This window comes from Hemiscyllium ocellatum, chromosome 7, assembly GCF_020745735.1.
Source record: "Hemiscyllium ocellatum isolate sHemOce1 chromosome 7, sHemOce1.pat.X.cur, whole genome shotgun sequence".
NCBI lineage: Eukaryota > Metazoa > Chordata > Chondrichthyes > Orectolobiformes > Hemiscylliidae > Hemiscyllium > Hemiscyllium ocellatum.
Window position 1 is genome coordinate 9,721,904 of NC_083407.1, and position 18,850 is coordinate 9,740,753.

Below are 18,850 nucleotides of genomic sequence, written 5' to 3' on the forward strand. Positions count from 1 at the left end.
ACTGCGGTAGCGGGGAGAAAGGTGATATTTCTGAGGGCCCCTGCAGAAGGTGACATTGTCAGAACAGATATAACACAGGTGGAGAAACTGGGAGAATGAGATGGAGTCTTTACAGGAAGCAAGAGTATGATGGTGTATAATCAAGGTAACTGTGGCAGTCAGTGGTTTTGGAGTGGATATTGATGGCCAGCCTATCCCCAGAAATGGAAACAGGGATGTCAAGGAAGGGAAGGGGGGACTTATAGATGGACCAGTTGAAGGTGAGGGCAAGGTAGAAATTTGGAAGCAAATTTGATAATCTTTTCCAATTCCGGGTGAGAAAGGGAAGCTGCACCAGTGATGCCATCGATGTATTGGTGAAAGAGTTGTGGATGGAACCTGGGTAGGACTGCAACAAGGAATGTTCCACATATCCCACAAAGAGAGAGGCATAACTGGGGCCCATGGGCCATACCCACAGGCCATCCCTTTGACCTGAAGAAAGGGTTAAATGAAAAGTTGTTCAAAGTTACTTTTCTGTTTAGTTCCTCTTGAAATAAAGGATAACATTCCATTAATCATCTTAATCATTTGCTGTACCTGCATACTAACTTTTTATGACTGTCACACTTGGATCCTTCTGCACCTTGGAATTCTGCAGTCAGTCTCTGTTTAAATAACACTCTGCTTTCTTTTTCTTCCTGCCAAACTGAAGAACTTCACATTTACCGACGTTACACTGGATCTGCCAGATGCTGCCTATTCACTCTATGATCTTTATACATACGCATCTGCAACCTCCTCATGTCGTCTGTACACCATTTCCAACCAGTCTTTGTATTACCTGCACCATGCCTTTGATCCCCTCATCGAGGTAATTGTTGTAAATAGTCAAAATGTGAAATTAGCTGAGGCCCCAGCACTGACTCCTGCGGGGCTTCAATCATCACATTTTGCCGATCAAACAAGATTTTTATTCAAATGAAACACTTGATGCCATGCTTTCCACCACTGAAGTCAGTTCCAGTTTGGGGAATGTATGAAAGGGAACGAGGAAGACGGTAAAGAATTGTGAACCAGAGCCCATTAAAATTATCACATGGACATTTATGTATGCTGACTTGTTTTCTGCCAGCCAGCCAATCTTTTATCCATGTTTGGATGTTATCCCCTAAACCATGAGCTTTCACTTCGCAGAATGACCTTTTGTGGGCTGTTATTCCAAAGACCCAGGTAATGTTCTGGGGACCCGTGTTCGAATCCTGCCACAGCAGATTGTGAATTCAAAGAAATTTTTAGAATTAAGAGTCTAACCATGACCATGAATCCATTGTCGAATGCCAAAAAAGAACCATCTGGTTCACTGATGTCCTTAGGGAAGGAAACTGCCATCCTTACCTCGTGTGGCCTACTTGTGACTCCAGACCCACAGCAATATTGCCCTCTGGGCAATTAGGGATGGGCAATAAAATGCTGGCCTGGCAAGCAACTCCCTCATCGCGCGAATGAGATTTTGAAAAAACCATGGCAGTGATTATTGTATAACAATAATGACAGCATCCAACAATCCATCTTGTTCACTAATTCCTTTCTGGGGGTGGCACGGTGGCTCAGTGGTTAGCACTGCTGCCTCACAACACCAGGGACTCAGATTTGATTCCATCCTTGGCCGACTATCTGTGGGGAGTTTGCACGTTCTCCCTGTGTCTGCAAGGGATTCCTCCAAGTACTCCAGTTTCCTCCCACAGTCCAATGATGTGCAGGTTAGGTGAATTAGCCATGCTTAATTGCCCATAGTATTCAGGGATGCCAAGGTTAGGTGCATTAGCCAGGGGTAAATATAGGGGAATGGGTCTGGGTGGGTTGCTCTTTGGAGGGTCAGTGTGGACTTGTTGGGCTGAAGGGCCTGTTTCCACACTGTAGGGATTCTATAAAAAAAAAGAAATTGTCATCCTTACCTTCGTCTGATTTACATTTGATTCCCTATCCACTGAAGAATGGGACAGTCTTAATTATCCTCTGAAGTGGCCCAGCAAGCCCCTGTCCCAAAGACAGAAAGTGCAAGAGAAACTCAACAGGTCTTGCAACATCTGTGGAGAGAAAATTCAAGTTAACATTTCGAGCCTAGTCCCCCTTCATCAGAACTGAAGATGGGTGACTAGACGTGAAACGTTAAATCTTTTGTCTCCAGCTCTTTCTGTTTGGTTTCAGATCTCCAGCATCCTCAGCTGTTTGTTTTATTTTACCGAGCTAATCAATTTGGATTCAAGATGACAGCTCAGCACCACTGCTTTGAGGGGATGGGAATAACTGCTGAACTTTCCACTCATACTCACATCCTATGAATAAGTATTTCTAAAATGTTGTGTGGAGGCATCCTGTTTCCCAAGTGGTTGGATTGGTTTGGTAACAAGGAGAAAGTGAGGACTGCAGATGCTGGAGGTCAGAGCTGAAAATGTGTTGCTGGAAAAGCACAGCAGGTCAGGCAGCATCCAAGGAGCAGGAGAATCGACATTTCGGGCATGAGCCTGAAGAAAGGCTCATGCCCAAAACGTCGATTCTTCTGTTCCTTGGATGCTGCCTGACCTGCTGCGCTTTTCCAGCAACACATTTTCAGCTTTGGTTTGGTAACTTACAAGTATATGAGTTAGGAATAGACTGTTCAACCTTTTTTGCCCGAAACGTCGATTTCGCTGCTCCTTGGATGCTGCCTGAACTGCTGTGCTCTTCCAGCACCACTGATCCAGAATCTGATTTCCAGCATCTGCAGTCATTGTTTTTAACCTGTTCAACCTTACAGGCTTGCTCTGTCATTCAGTAAGGTCAGGGTTAATCTCATTTGTGTTCTGAATTCCATACTCACTCCAACCCCAATAACTGTAACGATAATCTGTCTACCCCCTTCTTAAAAATATTCTTTGACTTCACTTCTACTATATTCTCAGCCAGAGTTCTAAAGTTGCACAACCATCTGAGAGAAAAGAATTATCCCTTGTCCATGTCCTTGAAGGGCAAATCCTAATTTTAAAGTAATGTCTCTACTTCTGGACTCACTCAACATTGTATGTCCACTTTTTAGAATTGGTAGAATTTGAATTAATTCTCTGGACCCTCTCTGAAATCTACTGCAATTAGAGTCATAGAGATGTACAGCAAGGAAACAGACCCATCGGTCCAAACCGTCCATGCCAACCAGATATCCCGACCCAATCTAGTCCCACCTGCCAGCACCCGGCCCATATCCCTCCAAACCCTTCCCATTCATATACTCATCCAAATGCCTCTTAAATGTTGCAATTGTACCAGCCTCCACCACTTCCTCTGGCAGCTCATTCCATACACGCACCACCCTCTGCACAAAAAAGTTGCCCCTTAGGTCTCTTTTATATCTTTCCCCTCTCACCCTAAACCTATGTCCTCTAGTTCTGGACTCCCAACCCCTGGGAAAAGACTTTGCCTATTTACCCTATCCATGCCCCTCATAATCTTGTAAGCCTTTATAAGGTCACCCCTCAGCCTCCGATGCTCCAGGGAAAACAGCCCCAGCCTGTTCAGCCTCTCCCTATAGCTCAAATCTTCCAACCCTGACAACATCCTTGTAAATCTTTTCTGAACCCTTCTGAAGGTGAAAAGTTCTCCTCTTCTTCTGGCTCCCAATGTCATGTTACAAGTTCAATTACTGTTGTTTCCTTAGGATTAACATCACTGCATTGTTAAAAGCAGACTGGTTTCTGCTTGAAATCACTTGCACAGCACCATCTCACCAACTACAGGTTCCCCTCAAAGACGCACACTGCCCTGACTTGAGACTACGTGACTCTTCCTTCATTGTCACAGGCTCGAACTCCTGGAACGTGCTTCTCAGCAACACTGTGGATGTACTAACTCCACTAGGACTGCATCGGTTCAATAGGGCAGCTCCCCACTACCTGCTCAGGTAGAGATGGTCATTAAATATAGGCCTTCAAAGGATGCCCACCTCCATGAGCAAATAAAAAGTAACATGAGGGGAACCTGCAAATCCCCAATCAAAAGTTTGGCAGACGTGGAATGACCTTCCACTCTAACCTGTCGCCTTGTGATCTTTTTTTTGCAGTGTCTATCTGAGGCCATTAGCACACAAGATGGGAGAGTGTTTAACTCTGAGCTCCAGAATCTCTACACAATGATAGCAGCAGCCAAAGGGAAGCGAAAAAGAGGGCAGGACTCAGGTAGGTGCCTGCAACAAATATACCATGATTCGAAACCACGTCCTGCTAAACTGACACAAAGGACCAATGATCAGGATTGGAGGAACTGGAGGGATGGGCAGTTAATCCAATGGCACATGGCACTGAATTTCTCCCCTTATCGCAACACGAATTAATATGAAGAACAGCACGTATATTTTTGCTCACACCTCTCAGCTATGTCTCATTCCAGTGGTGTGCGCAACAATTTTCATCTGTAAACCATTTTGCTCTAATAAAGAATTGCAGAGTACATCTGAGGGATGTTGCCAATCCAAACTTACTGCCAAGCTACAAAAGAGTTCATGATAAAGTGAGGACTGCAGATGCGGGAGATCGGAGTCAAAAAGTGTGGGGCTGGAAAAGCATAGCCGATCAGGCAGCATCCGAGGAGCAGGAGAGTCGACATTTTGAGCATATGCTGTTCATCAGGAATGTGTGATGAAGGGCTTATGCCCGAAACATCGACTCTCCTGCTCCTCGGATGCTGCCTGACCTGCTGAGCTTTTCCAGCCCCACACTTTTGACTACAAAAGACTTAACAAAGACAGGTGGTCAGATACTTAGCTGAAGATCTCATTTTTGAGGAGCAAGTTTCTGGGCAAGACAGAGACTGAGGAGTCCCTTCTTTCTTTGGGTCCGGGTCCTCTGTCCCTCCCATCTCTTCCTTTGCTCTTCATGTTTTTCTTTCATTTCTCTCTTACTCTTTCTCAATTTAATTTGTTTCTTACTTCAAATGAAACAATTTACACCATGCTTTCTATGGAAGTCAGTTCCAGTTATGTTGGAGGATGTATGAAATGAAAAGAGAAGAGAGCAGAGGATGACAGTTGTTGAGAATTGTGAATCAGTGCCCAGGAAGAATATTATCATGTGGGCTTTATTCTTTCCTGGGATTTTGGTGTCACTCTGAAAGCCAGCGTTTGTTGCTCATCCCTAATTGCAATTGACCAATGGCATGCTAGGCTCTTTCAGAAACGTCAACTATGTTGCTGTAGGTCTGGAGTCACCTGTGAGCCAGACCAGGTAAAAATAAGTTGGATTGGCAGATTTTCTTCTCTAAAGGGCCTTAATGTACCAGGTAGGCCTATACAACAATTACAGTGGTTACGTGGTCATCATTGGACTAGCTTTTTAGTTTCCTTATTGAATTCAAATAACATCATCTGACGTAAAGTCATCATAAGCCCTGAAGAAAGGCTTATGCCCGAAACGTCGAATCTCCTGTTCCTTTGATGCTGCCTGACCTGCTGCGTTTTTCCAGCAACACATTTTCAGCTCAGTAAAGTCATCATAGACCCACTCCCTCTATATAGAGAGAGGCAATCATGCCTCAGGCAAGGGAAGCGATTGAGAAGGAGTCTCCTTACTGGTTTGAGAATTGAACACACACTGTTGACATCACTCTGCATCACAAACCAGCGGTCCATGACCATCTGCCATTGTAGGATTCAGCCCCATGACCTGGAATATTAGCCTGGAGTCCCAGCTTACTAGTCCGGTGCCATCACCTCCCATATTGCTATGCATTTAGTGTCAGATCCATAATGATGGCACATTTCCTTCCCTAAGTAAATCAGATCATTTTTGTAGTTTTATTCTCTTATCATTATATTACAGACTGCTTAGAGTCATTGAGATGTTTTCCCTGGAGTGTCAGAGGCTGAGGGGTGACCTTATAGAGGTTTATAAAATCATGAGTGGCGTGGATAGGGTAAATAGACAAAGTATTTTCCCTGGGGTGGGGGAGTCCAGAACTAGAGGACATAGGTTTAGGGTGAGAGGGGAAAGATATAAAAGGAATCTAAGGGGCAACTTTTTCACACAGGGAGTATGTCTGTGTATGGAATGAGCTGCCAGAGGAAATGGTGGAGGGTGTACAAATTGCAACATTTAAAAGGCACCTGGGTGGGTACATGAATAGGAAGGGTTTAGGGGGATATGGGCCAAGTGCTGGCAAATGGGACTAGATTAGGTTAGGATATCTGGTCAGCATGGACAAGTTGGCCCGAAGGGTCTGTGTCTGTGCTATAAGGATGTTGTGAAACTTGAAAGGGTTCAGAAAAGACTTACAAGGATGTTGATAGGGTTGGAGGATTTGAGCTACAGGGAGAAGCTGTATAGACTCGGCCTGTTTTCCTCATTGAATTTAAATTCCATCAGCAGCCATGGTGGGAATTGAACCTGTGTTGAGAGCATTGGATGTGGGCCGTGGATAACCAGACCATTGATATCACCACTATATCTCCATTAAGGCCAAAGGATGAGGCTTGATGTCAATGTTCAAAAACTCAGGTGGTGACGTTTGGCTGTTCAGGATTTTGTTGAGAAGGTTAAGGGAACCAGCCTTAGCACTGGAGTAAATGCAGTGTAAGACACCCTTTCACATGTACACAGGACAGTTAATAGCATCAGAGGAACATAGAAGCCCTTAATAAATGTGCAAAGAAAGTCTGCATTGTTGATGCCGGAACAGAGAGATTGTATTGATCAGAAAATACTGGAACTGACCGAGACATCATTCTCTAGAAAAGAGAAGGCTGAAGCGTCTGATGAGGCCTTCCAAATTGTGGAAGAGTTTGACAGGATTAGTTGTGAAAGATCATAAATGCAATATTGTCATTACTGAGATAATTGTGAATCTTTGGGAATTCTCTCCCCTCGGCCTACATGTGACTCCAGACCCACAGCCATGTTGATTCTTGACTGTTGTGTGAAATGCCCTCAAGAAGCCACTCAGTTCAGGAGTAATTAAGGATGGCCGATAAATACTAGCCTTACTCCAGTGAAAGGAGCAAGGAAGAAAGCTCTCTGTCATTTTCTTCTTTCCTGTTATTAATTCCTCAGGCTCATCCGATAAGTGACCAATGTCCACTTTAGTTACTCTTTTTCATTAATCAGTAACCTGTTTTACACGTCTCTCCAATTTTACTTTGATTGGTGAATGGAGTATAAAATTGCTAAAACACTACAAGCCACTAGTCTCAATCCACATTGAAAGTGTGTGAGCATTTTAGGTGTTTTATCTAAACAAAGATAAATTGGCAGTAGAGACAGTTCAAGGAAGGTTCACTAGTCTTATGAGGAGAGGTTGAGTAAATTGGGTCTGTACTCATTTCAATTTAGAAGAATGGGAGGTGACCTTATTAAAATATGTAAGATTCTTCGTGGGTAGCAGCAGAAAGGTTGTTTCCCCTTGTTGGAGAGTCTGGGGCCAGAAGGCATCATTTCAGAATAAGGGGTCACCTATTTAAGACAGAGATGAGAAGGAATTTCTTCTGTCAGAGAATAGTGAATCTGTGGAACTCATCACCAAAGAGGGCTGTCGAGGCTGGGCCATTAAATATATTCAAGGCTGACACAGACACATTTTTAATCAGGAAGGGAACCAAGGGTTACGGGGGAAAGGCAGGACAGTGGAGTTGAGAATTAAAACAGAAGAGAAATCAGAGTTAACGTTTCGGATCCAGTGACCCTTCAGATCTGCTGAGCTTTTCCAACCATTTCTGTGTTTAATTCTGATTTACAGCATCCGCAGTTCTTTCAACCTTTATTAAGAGTGTCACCAGCTAAGCTAGGCAGAAAACAGAAGTAAGGATATTCAAGTGCCCAAGCTTACCCATTTCTTACTACAAACTCTCACAGTAAAGTCGCTAAACTCCACATTCCAGCTGACCATCAGCCTCTGTGTAATGATGCTATTCTTGGTATTTGATCAGAATTTATTTTCTCTAGTTTATATTTATGCCCTTTACTCCCACTCCTAGACAATACTGAGGATCAGCTTGATATTCAATCTGGAGGGCTGTAAGGTCCCCAACCAAAAAATGAGGTGCTGTACTTCCAGCCTGTACTGAGCTTCGCTGGAGCACTGCAGCAAACCTGAGACCGGGATGTTGGCCAAAGGAACAGGGTGGGGTGTTAAAGTGACAGGCAACTGGAAGCTCAGGGTCTTTGTGGTGGGCAGATCGTAGGTGTTCTGCGAGCTGTTCCCCCAGCCTACCCTTTGTCTCCCCAGTGTAGAGGAGACCACATTGTGAGCAGCGAATGCTGTAGAGATTTACAAGACTGTTAGGAGAAAGTGAGGACTGCAGATGCTGGAGATCAGAGCTGAAAAATGTGTTGCTGGAAAAGCCCAACAGGTCAGGCAGCATCAAAGGAGCAGAAGAATTGACGTTTCGGGCATAAGCCTTCCTGAAGAAGGGCTTATGCCCGAAATGTCGACTCTCCTGCTCCGACTGTTGCCAGGGCTCAGCCATGAGGAAAGATTGGATAGGCCCGAGTTTTTCTTAGAACACAGGAAGTTAACAGTTGACTTAATTGCAATGGACAAAACAATGAGGGGCCAAGAGAGAGTGGATGGTGGACGGGAGTACAAGTTTCTTCTAGCAGAGGGGTTGATTACAAGTGGGGGAGGGGGGGGCACAGATTTAAGGTGATTGGTAGAAGGGCTAGAGGGCACTTGAGGACAGTCTTTTTCACCCAGAGAGTGTTGGTGCCTGGTTTGGCAATGGAGGAACCCTCAATTATTCAAAACGATCCCTGTGTCCGAATCATGGTTACTTGCAAAACTGGAATGTGGGATTGGAAGGGCGGCTCGATTTCTTTTATATGGGCCAGCACAGACACGATGGGCTGAACGTAGATGTTCTGCAGTCTGTGCTTTGTTTCTCTAATGTAGAGGAGACCACATTGTGAGCAGCGAATTCTATACACTCGATTGAGTGAAGTGCAGGTAAAGTGCTGCTTCACCAGGAAGGTATGTTTGGCCCCTTGAATACTGAGGAGGGAGGAGGGAAATGGGCAGGTGTTACACCTTTAGCAGTTGTAGGGGAAGGTGCCGTGGAGCTGTCGGGGGTGGGGGGGGTATGTTGGGAGTGAAGGAAGAATGGACTGGGAGTCCCAGAGGGAATGGTCCCTGCAGCAGGGAGACAAGGGAGGGGAGGGGAATATGTGTCTTGTGGTGGCATCTCACTGGAGGTTGCAGAAATGACAGCTGATGATTCTCGGGATGTGATGCTGGAGGGATGAGAGGTAAGGACAAGGGGAACCGTATTGCTGTTGTGAAGGGTCAAGAGAAGGTGAGGATGAAAGTGCAGAGATGGGTATGACCCGACTGAGGACCCTATTGATAACAGTGCTGAGAGAATGCTGGTAAGTGGAGTTGAAATGCCCATGAGCCATGATTGAATGGCGGAGAGGACTCGATGGGCCGAATGGCCTTACTTCCACTCCGATGTCTTATGGTCTTATCCTCAGTTGAGCAAGAAGGTAGACATTTTGGAGGCTCCCTTTTCGAAGTTGGCCTCGTCAGAACAAATGCAACGGAGACAGAAAAACTGGGAGAATGGAATGGAGTCTCTCCAGGAAGCCGGCTGCGAGGGTGTATAGTCCAGGTAGCTGTGGGAGTCAGTGGGTTTATAGTGGATATTAGTGGCTAGTTTATCCCTAGAAATGGAAACAAATGTCAAGAAAGAGAAGACTCAGAGATAGACCAGGTGAAATTGAGGGTGGGGTGGAAATTGGAAGCAAAATTGATTAATTTTTCCAATTCCGGATGTGTGGGGAAAGCAGCACCAATGATATCATTACTATACCAGAGAAAGAGTTATGGGTGGTGGCCGGAATAGGAGTGGAACACGGATTGTTCCATGTTCCCCACAAAGGGACAGGCATCACTGGGGCCCATGTGGGTAACCATGGCCACCCGTCTGAGCTGAAGAAAATGAGAGGAGTTAAAGGAGAAGTTGTTGAGGGTGAGGACAAGCTTGGCCAAATGGAGGAGGGTGGTGGGGGGTGGGGACGGTTCAGGCCTTTGCTCCAGGAAGAAGCAGAGAGCCCTGAGACCATCCTGGTGGGGGATGGGTGTGTAGAGGGATTGCACATCCATGGGAAAGAGGAGGCAGCTGGAACCTGCCAACTGGAAATTCCAAAACTGGTGTAAAACCTCAGAGGAATCACAGAGGTAAGTGGGAGGGGACTGACCAGGGGAGAAACAGACTGAATCAGGATAAGAAGAGATGAGTGCTGTGGGGCTGGAGCAGGCAGAAACAGTGGGTCTACTGGAGCAGACAGTCCTGTTTGTGAATTTTCGGAAAGACCTGTTTGGGGCTGAGGGACAATCAGCTTGGACGCAGTGGGGAAGGGGCATCACCAGATGGGTGCCACAGATGGGTGACTGCTTCACAGAACATCTATGTTCTGCCCACAAGAAAAACTGTGACTTCCAGTTGCCTGCCATTTTAACACCCTACCCTGTTCCTGGCCAACATCTGTGTCTCAGGCTTGTTGCAGTGCTCCAGCAAAGTTCAGCACAAGATGGAAGAACAGCACCTCATTTTCCATCTGAGGACCCTGCAGCCCTCTGGACTCAATACTGAGTTCAATAATTTTAGAGCTTAAAACTGTGTTGCTGAAAAAGCGCAGCAGGTCAGGCAGCATCAAAGGATCAGGAGATTTGACGTTTCGGGCATGAGCCCTTCTTCAGGAATGAGGAGGGTGTGCCAAGCAGACTAAGATAAAAGGTAGGGAGGAGGGACTTGGGGGAGGGGCTTTGGGAATACAATAGGTGGAAGGAGGTTAAGGTGAGGGTGATAGGCTGGAGAGGGGGTGGGGGCGGAGAGGTCGGAAAGAAGATTGCAGGTCAAAAGGTAGGGGGAGGGGAAATGAGGAAGCTGGAGAAATCTACGTTCATCCCTTGTGGTTGGAGGGTTCCTAGGCGGAAGATGAGGCGCTCTTCCTCCAGGCATCGTGTTGCCATGGTCTGGCGATGGAGGAGGAAAAGGACCTGCATGTCCTTGGTGGAGTGGGAGGGGGAGTTAAAGTGTTCAGCCCCGTACGGGGTGGTTGGATTGGTGGTGTTTTAGGGCCTGAATTCTCCCATGTCCAGCTTCCAACCCCACACACTAGGCCTTGTTATCATATAGTCTGTATTTACACACTATCTATTATTGGCCACGAACAGTCGCCATTATCAGCTATTCACTCTTCCAGACAGCTCGTTATCCACTCCTTTGTGTATCCAACTATTCTTCACTCTCTCTTTGGGCTCTATCCCTACCTGCCGCTACTCCTCATCCCTCCCCACACCGATCTCCTGTTGTAGCCAACATTTTCCTAACTCCGTCAGTTCTGAGGAAGGTCATTGGACCCTGAAACGTTTACTCTGATTTCTCTTCATGATGCTGACATGCTGAGCTTCCCAGCAGTTTCTGATTTACAGAATCTGCAGGTCTTTCAGTTTATATGGGGTTGAGAATGATCAGATCAGCCATAATCTTATTGAATGATGGAGCAGACTGTGTTGGCTGATTGGCCAATGTCTCTTACAGTCTTATGGTTATAGCTACACAGGTACAAGCAGTCAGACACAGAGACACATACAATGCCTCATATCCCTAATCTGTCACTATAATCACAGCACAAAAATTTCAAACGTTACTGTAAAACATACATGGACAAAGCACGGACACTTGGATAAGTTCTGTGGTTTATTTTCTGAATGCATGAGGAGCTGGCTATATGTTGTTCTTGTGGTTACCCCCATTTGATTGCAGCATTTCTTCATCTTTGCAGGAGAGGAGGATGATGGGAATCCTCAATCTAGTCTTGGAGACAAACAGAATGTAACTTCAGCTGAAACGAAAGAAGATGATGTCACTCTAACTCCTGAAGGGACTTCAAAAGTCAAGAACCAGGTAGATGAACATTTTGGGAGCTGTTTGACTGCCCGCCTACATGTCACCTTACTTATTCATTAACCAACACCATGGGGGTTGAAAATCTTGGAAATCCGTTTCTAATGGTACTGTGGGAGTCCTGACCCTACATGGATTGCAGCGATTCAAGAAGACATATGTTTAGGGTGGGAGGAGAAAAACCTAAAACAGACCTAAGGGGCAACTTTTTCACGCCGAGGGTGGTGCGTGTATGGAATGAGCTGCCAGAGGAAGTGGTGGAGGCTGGTACAATTACAACATTTAAAAGGCATCTGAATGACATATGAATAGGAAGGGTTGAGAGGGATATAGGCCAAATGCTGGCAAATGGACCTGGATTAATTTAAGATATCTGTTCAGCATGAATGAATTGGACCGAAGGGTCTGTTTCCATGCTGTACCACTCTATAAGGTATGTCACCATCATCTTTTCAAACGCCCCTAGGAATATGCAATAAATGCTGGCCTTGCAACAATGTATGTAGCTCAAGAATGAACTCTAAAATATATCGCCCAGTACATTTTGCAACAAAAACAGAAATTGCTGGAAAAGCTCAGCAGGTGTGGCAGTGTTAGTGAAGAGAAGTCATGATTTGGAGATGCCGGTGTTGGACTGGGGTGTACAAAGTTACAAATCACACAACACCAGGTTATAGTCCAACAGGTTTAATTGGAAGCACGAGCATTCGGAGCACCGCTCTTTCATCAGGTGGTTGTCCATTTGTCCAGGGCCATTGTCCGCCAGATGAACCATAACCACCTGATGAAGGAGCGGCGCTCCAAAAGCTAGTGCTTCCAATTAAACCTGTTGGACTATAATCTGGTGTTGTGTGATTTGTAACTTAGTGGAGAGAAAGCAGAGTTAACATTTCAGGTCCAGTGACCTTTCTTCAGAACTTTACAGCAAGGTTCACTTTGCGTGAGATATGGCAAAGCATGTTATGAGAAGTTTTCAAATCTTTGCAGAGGATTTCAACAAAGATGGTGCTGATTTGTGGAAATCAAAACCCAACCATTAATAAGTTGAGATCCAGTAAGGAAAACTGGCATTTAATCATTAATCATCCAGCCAATTTCACCCCCCCCCCAGCCAATAGCAATGATTCTTCATTCAATAAGTGAGAAAGAATAAATCGGTGTTTGAATATAGTAGGATAATGGGTCAAGGTTAGCCAAACCAAATGGGTTAAATTGCCTTCTCCTGTTTGAGTGTCACAAAATAGGGACAGGATTTGGCATGAGAAATGAGAATGAAGGAAGGTCATAAGAAAAAGTCACAAAAAGAGCTATAAACAAAAGTAAGATAGAACATGAGAAAAAACTAGCACAGAACATAAAGACAGATCGCAAAAGTTTCTATAAATATATAAAATGAAAAAGAGTGGCTAATGTAAACATTGGTCCTTTGGAGGATGAGAAGTTATGGGTTAATGATGAAACGGCCGAGGCATGAACAGGTACTTTGTTTCGGTCTTCACAATGAGGACACTAATAACATACCAATCATTGACAAAGACAAAGGTAAGGGAGGACCTGGAAACATTCATTATTACTGAAGAGGTAGTGTTGGACAAGCTAATGGAGCTAAGGTTAGACAAATCTCCTGGCCCTGATGGAATGCATCCCAGGGTACTAAAACAGATAGCAAGAGAAATAGCAAGTGCACTGATGGTAATTTTCCAAAATTCACCGGACTCTGGCACAGTCCCAGCAGATTGGAAAACAGCAAATGTGATGCCACTGTTTAAGAAGGGAGGTAGACAAAATATGAAGAATTATAGACTGGTTAGCTTAACCCCTGTAGCTTGAATCTGTGATTAAGGAAGAAGTAGGGAGACATCTAGATAGAAATAGTCCCATTGGGCAGACAAAGCATGGGTTTATGAAGGGCAGGTCATGCTTAGCTAATCTACTGGAATTCTATGAAGAAACATGTAAAATTACGCAGAGGATAGATAAGATAGAAGTAGAGAGGATGTTTCCACTGGTGGATGAAGCTAAGACAAGAGGGCACAGCCTCAAGGTTAGAAGAAGCAGGTTTAGGACTGAATTGAGAAGGAACTTCTTCACCCAGAAGGTTGTGAATCTGTGAAATTCCCTGCCCAGAGAAGTAGTTGACGCTATTTCAATAAACATTTTTAAAGCTAAGATAGATTGTTTTTGAACAATGAAAGAACTATGGCGAGCAGGTGGGTAAGTGGAGCTGAGTCCATGAAAAGATCAGCCATGACCTTATTGAATAGGGGAGCAGGCTGGAGGGGCCAAATGGCCTACCCCTGCTCCTCGTTCTTATGATCTTATGTTGCATGTAAAACTATGGTTGTTCATTTTTGTGCTAATCTCTTCTCCCTGTTATATTTCAGGCACCCAAAAGTCTTCGCACTTCAGCAGCTGCCAGAAATTCTGTTTTTTCCACTGCAAAGCAGAAGAAGAAGAAAAGCAAAGGAATTTTTAGTTGATTTTAAAGCCAATGGCATTGTATTTTAAGGAGAATGTCTTCCGTATTCCCCTACCCTTTGCTCTGCCACTTTCGCACCCCAGCCCCGTATCTCACAGGCAGAGGCCATGACAGTCACACAGCGGATGGTGTCAGCAGCATTTTCATTCAATTTGTGATGCTTCCGTCCTCTTCCCTACATTGAAGTTTGCTCACAGTCTTCTTGTGAGTGATAGAGAACTACAGCAACATTTCACATTTCAGCTCAAACTTTACCAAATAAGGTTGCCAAGAATTAACAGCAACTTAATAAAGTCCCCAGGGAAGTCCTACTTTCTGAAGTCCCAGGAAGTGAGTCTCTGCAAAAGGTCCCTTTAAATGTGCAGTCAAGAACTGTGTCGAATTTATTAGACTTGTCTGTTCCATCGACTGAAGGGGTTCATTTGCATGATGATGATTGCTGTGGTAATTGTTTCCAAAGGACAACTGTGGAGGCTGGTTGAGTTAATTTTCAGTTAACTATAATAATCCCACCAGGAGAACCGGAATTAACTTTAAATTCCGAGGTGCAAAATTGCAATACAAAATGTAGGAGGATTTGAGGAGCAGGAAGCTGCATGCCTTGTTTCCATCTCCCTGTAAACTATGCCTGAGACAGACTTGCTAACTGACTCCGTTTTCCCTTTCAGTGCCCTACTTAAGGTGAAACTCTAGCGAGCAGGTCATCTTATCGTTCCCAGTAATTTACATGCAATCTAAGTGCCTGTAATTTTATTCAGAATAACCTTGGTATCAGAGGATCGGTCTAACTACATGTCTGCCCTTATCTCTATTTAACCTTTAATTTTGTTCATCTTTCCCCACTCCTCTCCTTCATCCATCTCCTAACCTCTCAGTGTCTTCATCTCGCTCATTTCTCATTCCCTTCCCTTTCTCTTCATTTCTCCATTCTGTTTTATTCTCTTTCCTCTTATATTTCTGGCTTTGCTATTTGATTTTTCATCTCTCTATTTAATTTTTACTTCATGTTATTTATCTTTCTCTCGTCATTCCCTTCTAATTCATTTGTCTCTTTATACTTCCTATTGTCTCTCGTTTCTCTCCACTGCTGTCCATTCACTCTCTTTCCTTCCTCCCTTTTCCACTTCTTGGCTTTTTTGTCAGTCTCACATCTCCACCACGCTGGCTCATTTTCATCCTCTCTCACTTCTTGTTGTCAAACCTATTTTGTTCTTCTGCAACTCTCCTTTGCTACCCTTTTTCTGTCTCTCTCTCTCTCTCTCTCTCTCTCTCTCTTCCCCCCCCTCACTCTCTGTCACTCCTTCATCCTTTCCAGTGCATCTCTCCTCCTTTACCCAGATGTATTATAACCATTTAATGCAACCAAATTTTTAAAAAGTGCTGGCTACAGAACTTTTATTAAGCTGTATATATTTTGTCATGTCGACAACTCTGGTAATAATCAGACTGGCAGAACTTCCTTTAGAACTTGTCAGTCAGACTGATGCAAGGACTCTATAATATGTTTTAAAAGATAATGAACTTTTATTAAACTCCCACTTGGTTTGGATGTTGCAGGCACTTTTTAATTTCAGAACCCGCTAATCACTATTCCTTCATTAGCAATTTTTTCCGGTTTCCCTCACCCACCCTAACCTGGTTTAGACGGCAAGATTTATAGGTTCGCGTTCATCATTCCAAATTTAAATTAAGTAGTTGTAAATTACCACTATGCCAGCAAGAGTAACTACTCTGTCTAATTAATTAAAGGCTCTTCAAGATTGCCAACTTGGGGGCAACAGATGGTATGAATTTGACAAGTAACTGCTATATACTTCATTTTACAAAAGGCTCATTTTATGTTTCAAAGGAAACACTGAAAACTGATCGTGATGACAAAAATCTTACCTGGAATTTGGCTTCAGTATCCTTTGCTTTTTAAATGACTTAAGTATTGCTCCATGCACAACAAATTGCCTCTATTTTTTACATCAGGATTTTACCTCTTTCCCCCTTTTTCCCTTCTTCTTAAACTGGCTGCTATCACAATTGAATGATGTGTGAATTCCTTGAGCTCTCAGCCTTTGATGTCCATTATCCATTTTAAAGGTTGGCAAAGTGTGAAAAATCATAACATTGTGTAAATACCTCCTTAAACTAAACAAATGTTGTTTTTACAAATCTTGCTTTGACTTTCTTTTTAAAAAAAACTGAACATTAAAATAAAGATATTTTTTAAAATTCACAAATTGCTGGTCCTTTTTGTTTTGGTGCATGTGTTTATTTATCTTTTAACTTTCCTACACCAAGCAAAAACCCTTGGAGTTAATATTATGTTTCCAATTTTTTTTCAGGATGCTTCTACATCAGCCACCAAATATCATGCTCTCACCCACTAAATTCAGCCTGTATCCTCGTTCCTAGCACTGTGCTGTTGGCCATCAGCTGTCCAAATAGGATTGAGCAGCATATGTAGGAAGAGGAGAGCAAAACGAAGATCTAAGACCCCTCGAGGGGCCTCTTGATTTGAGATCGGTCAAAAGAATTGACAAATGCAGTCCATTCAAAAAGCAAGTTTATTGAATTAAGGTACCTTGACGCAATTCTATTCAGCAACACAGAGATTGAAGCTTCTGTGTTCCGTGGTGAAGTGGCTCAGTGGTTAGCACTGCTGCCTCACAACGCCAGAGACCCGGGCAACTGACTGTGTGGAGTTTGCACGTTCTCCCTGTGTCTGCGTGGATTTCCTCCGGGTGCTCCGGTTTCCTCCCACAGTCCAAAAATGTGCAGGTTAGGTGAATTGGCCATGCTAAATTGCCTGTAGTGTTAGGTACATTAGTCAGGGATGAATGTAGTGGAATGGGTCTGGGTGGGTTGTTCTTCGGAGTGTCAGTGTGGACTTGTTGGGCCAAAGGGCCTGTTTCCACACTGTAGGGAATCGAATCTAATCTAATCTAATTACAATTGAAAATTACATAGCCTTAATTACAAGAAAGACCAATCACATATAATAAGGTGACATGCTTTACAGCAAGTTAATCCAATGATATTTCCTGGGAAAGGGTTCTCAATCAGTAAGTCAAAATAGTTGACGGGCGTGTGGGTTTTGCTCCCCAATTCCTGACACTGCCAAAGGATAGGGAACAGGAGCTTGGGTACCTTAGGTCACAGGTCAGAGTTGTTCCTCTGCCTGGACTCCAAGCATCAGCACTCAGAAGAAAACCATCCACCCTACCACAACAGCTTGGTATAAATTCTGTGGTTTAGCCAACAGGCATTTGCCCAATTAGTACCAATTACTGCAAGAAGCCAGGGGCATTCCACTGGGAGTTGGAGACCATCCACATTGAGGACTTCAGCTGTCAAAGGGCGGAGATGGACGTCCCCACTCCATGTTGTCTAAATTGGATTCAGTCCCAGAGGTGTTAACACGCTGTTCCATTCCATCCTCCAGGGAAACTTTCATTTCTGTGAATGCGGCAGACTGTTACTTCTGTTCTAACAGATGAGCTGTGTTATCATTGTTAGTTTTGGACTCTTCCCAGTGGCTGTATGCAGTAGGATACTTGGCCATATGCATTCTGAAGGTCTCACCTACAATGCCCGTGCTTAGTCAGTGGTGGGAATGCTTTGAATTTGTTCCAGCAAAGTGAATTTGGATGAAGAGAAAGAAATAAAAAGTCAGCCAGTGTTCCCACTCTTAATCAGTACCAAAGACATGTGCTGCCAGAAGGTGCCATGAGCAGATCAAACAATAAACATAAGCACCTCCAATCGAGCTATTCGTAGAAAGAAACTGCTTTTTTACGTCATCTTTCACGATGGTAGGTTGACCCAACATTAATTTTTCAAGTCTAGCCACTGCCGTAATGTGGAAATGCAGCAACCAATTTAAGATTAGAAGGCTCCCTCAAGCAGCAGTAAAATTATCTGTTTAAGCTGAAATATTTGTGTGATTAATATCGGCCAGGACACGGGGGGAAAGCCTTTCTTTGAAATAGTAATCAAGAGATCTTTTACGATCTGCCTGAGAAAGCACTAAGGGCATCAGTTTAATGTCTCATACGAAAGGCAACAACTTCAAAAGTGTGACGCGACCGTACTGAAGTGTCACCCTAGGTTATTTGCTCAGTGCTGGTTTCGAACCCACACCCATCTGATTCAAAAACAAGAATGAAGCACAGTTGGCAAACTTTGGTCAAAGTCCTTATGGAATACTGCAATGAGTTGTGCTCCTGCGGCCGTGGCCTTGGAGATTCATTAGAATGGTATCAGGCAAAAAAGGCTTGAATCATGTGGACAGGTTGCATAAGTGTAATAAGTCCCTTGAGTTTAGAAGGTTGAGTGGTGTTTAAAACGATAAAAGGATTTGAGGGGTTTGGATACAGAGAAATTATTTCCTCTGATCAGCAAGTCAGGTGGAGGAGATTTCAGGAGCATTTTTCTGACACCAAGGATAACGTGACCTGTTCCACGTACTCCTCCTG

The 18,850-nt window shown here is 44.0% G+C and overlaps 1 protein-coding gene across 1 annotated transcript in view; it reads left to right on the plus strand.

Moving 5' to 3' along the window:
- Positions 1-16,521, plus strand: part of nhej1 (nonhomologous end-joining factor 1) — a 303,975-nt gene extending 287,454 nt beyond the window's left edge. Inside the window, exons 6-8 of the mRNA XM_060828261.1 lie at positions 4,076-4,190; positions 11,784-11,905; positions 14,290-16,521. Of these exons, the coding sequence (XP_060684244.1) occupies positions 4,076-4,190; positions 11,784-11,905; positions 14,290-14,385 (333 nt within the window). The 3' untranslated portion in view covers positions 14,386-16,521. The remainder of the gene's footprint in view (positions 1-4,075; positions 4,191-11,783; positions 11,906-14,289) is intronic.
- Positions 16,522-18,850: the final 2,329 nt, after the last annotated feature.